The following is a 3,473-nucleotide window of genomic DNA, read 5'->3' on the forward strand; positions in this document are numbered from 1 at the left end:
AAATAAATAAATTAAAAAAAAAAAAAAAAAAAGAACAACGTTCACAAGTAAAAAAAAAAGAAAGAAAGAAAATGACACATTCCCTTTTCCCTAATTAGCTACCACTTGGAGTGACTATTCACAGAAATCGATGCTACTACATTCTGTAATTTTTTTAATGAACTATGGGATCACAAGTTAATGAGGCTCTTAGGAAAAATCATTAAACGTATAATAAAAAGCTTAATAACACATCATTAGAGAAGTATGTTCTAGAAGGCACCCACTTCGAGATAATTCTGATATATTTGGTATAAAAAAAAAAACCACCGCCGAGCTCCAGGGGGTCCCTCCTCTAGAATCATCTTCTTCAGTTGTTTGGAAAATAATGGCACAGCATCAGCTACCAGGCTCCGGACGCGCAGGCTCAGCGGCCACGGCTCACGGGCCCAGCCGCTCCGCGGCATGCGGGATCTTCCCGGACCGGGGCACGAACCCGTGTCCCCTGTATCGGCAGGCGGACTCTCAACCACTGCGCCGCCAGGGAAGCCCTCTACCTTTTTTTAAAGTTTTCCAACAAGCCTTTCCTGGACTGCTACCTAGTGTATTTTGTGCTTTTACTCTTGTTTTGTTTCTGCAAACCCTGGCAAACGTGTGGGTAGCGCCTGCGCCTTTAACAGTTCTGCAAGCTGGTCAAGGCCCAGTTTCCCTGGGCCTGGTCTTCGGCCATGTGCCGCCCTGGGACACTGGAGCGCACGCCTCCCCCGTGCCCTGGCCTGGGCTCTGGGAAGTGGAGCAATGGCTGTTCAGCTCATTCGAGGGCTCGCCAACATAGGCATCCCCGAGAATAGCGAATCCGACCACCTTATTCCCGTGCATCAAACCCTTCAACACGCCCCACTGCCTCCGGGACAGCGTCCCAGCTCCTCATCCGGGTTCGAGGCCTCTGTGACTCGGCGAGCCCTCTCTGCCCTCTACTTTCCTCTCCTGGCCCCGTTCCCTTGGCCAACTCCTGCTCGCCCCGCTCACAACTCCCGTTCTGCTTTCTCCCTGCTGAGCAGAGCTCACCCGTCCTTCCTCTCGTCCCCATGTGGTGCCACAGCTCTGAGCTCGTGCCTCTAACACAGCCCTTGCCACACCGCACCGCAATTATTGTCATACTTGCCTATTTCTCCTACTAACTAGACTACTACCAACCAGATGATTCTAACCACCTAGACTAGCCTGAGGTGAAGAACTCTGTCCAATTCGTTTCCAAAATCCCAGTGTTAAGCTCAGGTCCTGGCAAATAAAAGTGAGCAGTTTGATAAATGCTTATTAAGTTAAAGAAAATCCTATCTGGAAAATATCCAGGGGTCCTCGAAATACCCATGCCACCACCATTCCCCACCCCCCTCCCCAAGCGTCAGTCCTGCCCCAAGGACCAAGCTAAGGGGACACAGTCAACGTGAAGGGCAGGAAGCCACCTTTGGTTTCTGGGACTAAAGAATGCAATCTTTTCTCTAAAGTGTCACTTCATATCAACCAGAAATCACAATTTCCATTTTATTGTGCCTCTGAGTGAGGGCAGCAGGGAAATGACCGAGTCCCGGAAAGGCGGAAAGGCGGGCTTTCTGGCTGCGTGCACCCGACCGACCTTCAAGAAGCACGCACACCCTCGGGTTCGTTTTTTCCCCGTGGTGGGTGTTTCAGTTCTGCTTCTTTGTTAACAGCTGCAAAACGGGGCTCCCTCTCTCAATTTCTGTGCACAGGTCAACATAATGGGAGTTCATTTAAAGCAAGCGAAAGCCACACAGGGCAACACTAGGGGACACTGTCACCACAGCTAACAACACGGCTCGCAGTTCGAAGGAGGCGAGGCCTGCAAACTGAACTTCCTTCCCTTGGCTCGCCAACAACCGCTAGAGACTACAAACGCCAGGCGTCAGTTGAGAGTGGAAGTCGCAGTCGCCGACAGCGGGCAGGCAGTATCCGAGGCCCTGCGAAGCCCCCATGTCTCCTTGGTGCCTTCCTAGAGGAGGCAGCCCACACCTGTGCTTCCAGAAGTTTGGACATACGATTTGGGGAACGGGAACGTGCCAGAAACACCCAATGCACTTGCCTCTCAAATCCACCAACAAAAATCCACGCAAGAGTCAAACGCATTGTGGTTACATCTCCTACGACTCAAGAGACCCGCCCCCCCCCCACCCCCCTTAACTCAGTAAGAAGCGCTCCAAATGCCAAACAAAACAGAACGGAAACCCACGGCTTTAAAACACCCTTGCCATAGAATGAAAAAACTCCTCCAAATGACTAATCTTTTTACACCAAAAAACCCACAGCACTTCTCAGCTCTCGGCATATGTGGAAACACACTGAGAATAAGAGGATGAGTCAACCCGTACGCAGAAACAGAGCCGGCTCGAGCTGCAGGGTGAGGCCCCGGGCTGCGTGCACAGGCAGGCGTCGCTGCGCCCCAGCGGGCAGCAGGCCACCCTGAACTAAGGCGGTGCGCCACCTTGAGGCGCTGTGAGCAGCGAGGCTCTCACTGGACGGACAGCTGGGCGGCCCCGGGCTTACCTTCAAGGTCTTCACGGCCACCGTGAGGCTGTATTTCTTCCACACGCCTTCGTACACCTCCCCGTACTGGCCCCCGCCCAGCTTGTGCTTCATGGTGATGTCCGTGCGCTCCATCTCCCACTTGTCGTAGTTCGGGGACACTCCGTAGACGGTGGGCTTGTTGCGTTTGGGGGCCGGATAGTGGAGAGTGGTGATGAGCCCGTCGGCCACCGTTGAGTGGTGATGGACCAGCTCGGCCAAAGTGTTGAAGCGACTCTCCGAGGAGACGTAGAGCTGAGGGGACAGGGACGGCCTTCAGCCACCGAGCGACACACGCGCCAACAACTCTGGAGGCCAGCTTCGCTGAGCCTTAATTTAATGCACAGCAGAACCTCAGATAAACGACTCTCCACACAGGGCCGAGTGTTCAGAAAACCACTTATGTTGTGCTCCTCCATGACCTCCTCCACCTGCCTAATTTTCACATGTCTGGTTCTCTGTAACCATCTGGGCCCAGCGTAAATGTCCATGACGTACGTAGTCCCTGACCACCCAATGTAGAGTCATCACCCGGCACCAGTTAGTCATCATTATCACCTGTCTTACTTCTCTGCGTTGCACTTACCACTAGCTGACAACTCCTTGTTTATCTGCCTGATTACTGTCTGTCTCCAGCTACTAGAATGTCAGCTTCACGAGAACAGAGCCCTAAGCTGTCTGCTTTTACCCTGTATCCCCAATGTCCAGAACAAGAAATGAGCACGTAACAGGTACTCAATAAATGCTGTTGATTAAATTAATAAAGAGGAGAACTTAATAAGCATTTGCTGACTGGAAAAGGAAGTAATTTTTCATTATTATTTTACCTAAAACCTATAATTGTATCATTATCTAGAACTAGACAGTGATCAGAGATGAAAATCACTATAAAACATAAATCTCCTTCTCATTCC

At 51.3% G+C, this 3,473-nt stretch overlaps 1 protein-coding gene across 1 annotated transcript in view; it reads right to left on the minus strand.

The window, feature by feature from the left end:
- Window positions 1-3,473, minus strand: part of ABL1 (ABL proto-oncogene 1, non-receptor tyrosine kinase) — a 43,082-nt gene that overhangs the window by 16,626 nt on the left and 22,983 nt on the right. Inside the window, exon 4 of the mRNA XM_007453139.1 lies at window positions 2,542-2,814. Within this exon, the coding sequence (XP_007453201.1) occupies window positions 2,542-2,814 (273 nt within the window). The remainder of the gene's footprint in view (window positions 1-2,541; window positions 2,815-3,473) is intronic.

Source organism: Lipotes vexillifer, unplaced genomic scaffold, assembly GCF_000442215.2.
Source record: "Lipotes vexillifer unplaced genomic scaffold, Lipotes_vexillifer_v1.1 scaffold149, whole genome shotgun sequence".
Taxonomy (NCBI): Eukaryota; Metazoa; Chordata; class Mammalia; order Artiodactyla; family Lipotidae; genus Lipotes; species Lipotes vexillifer.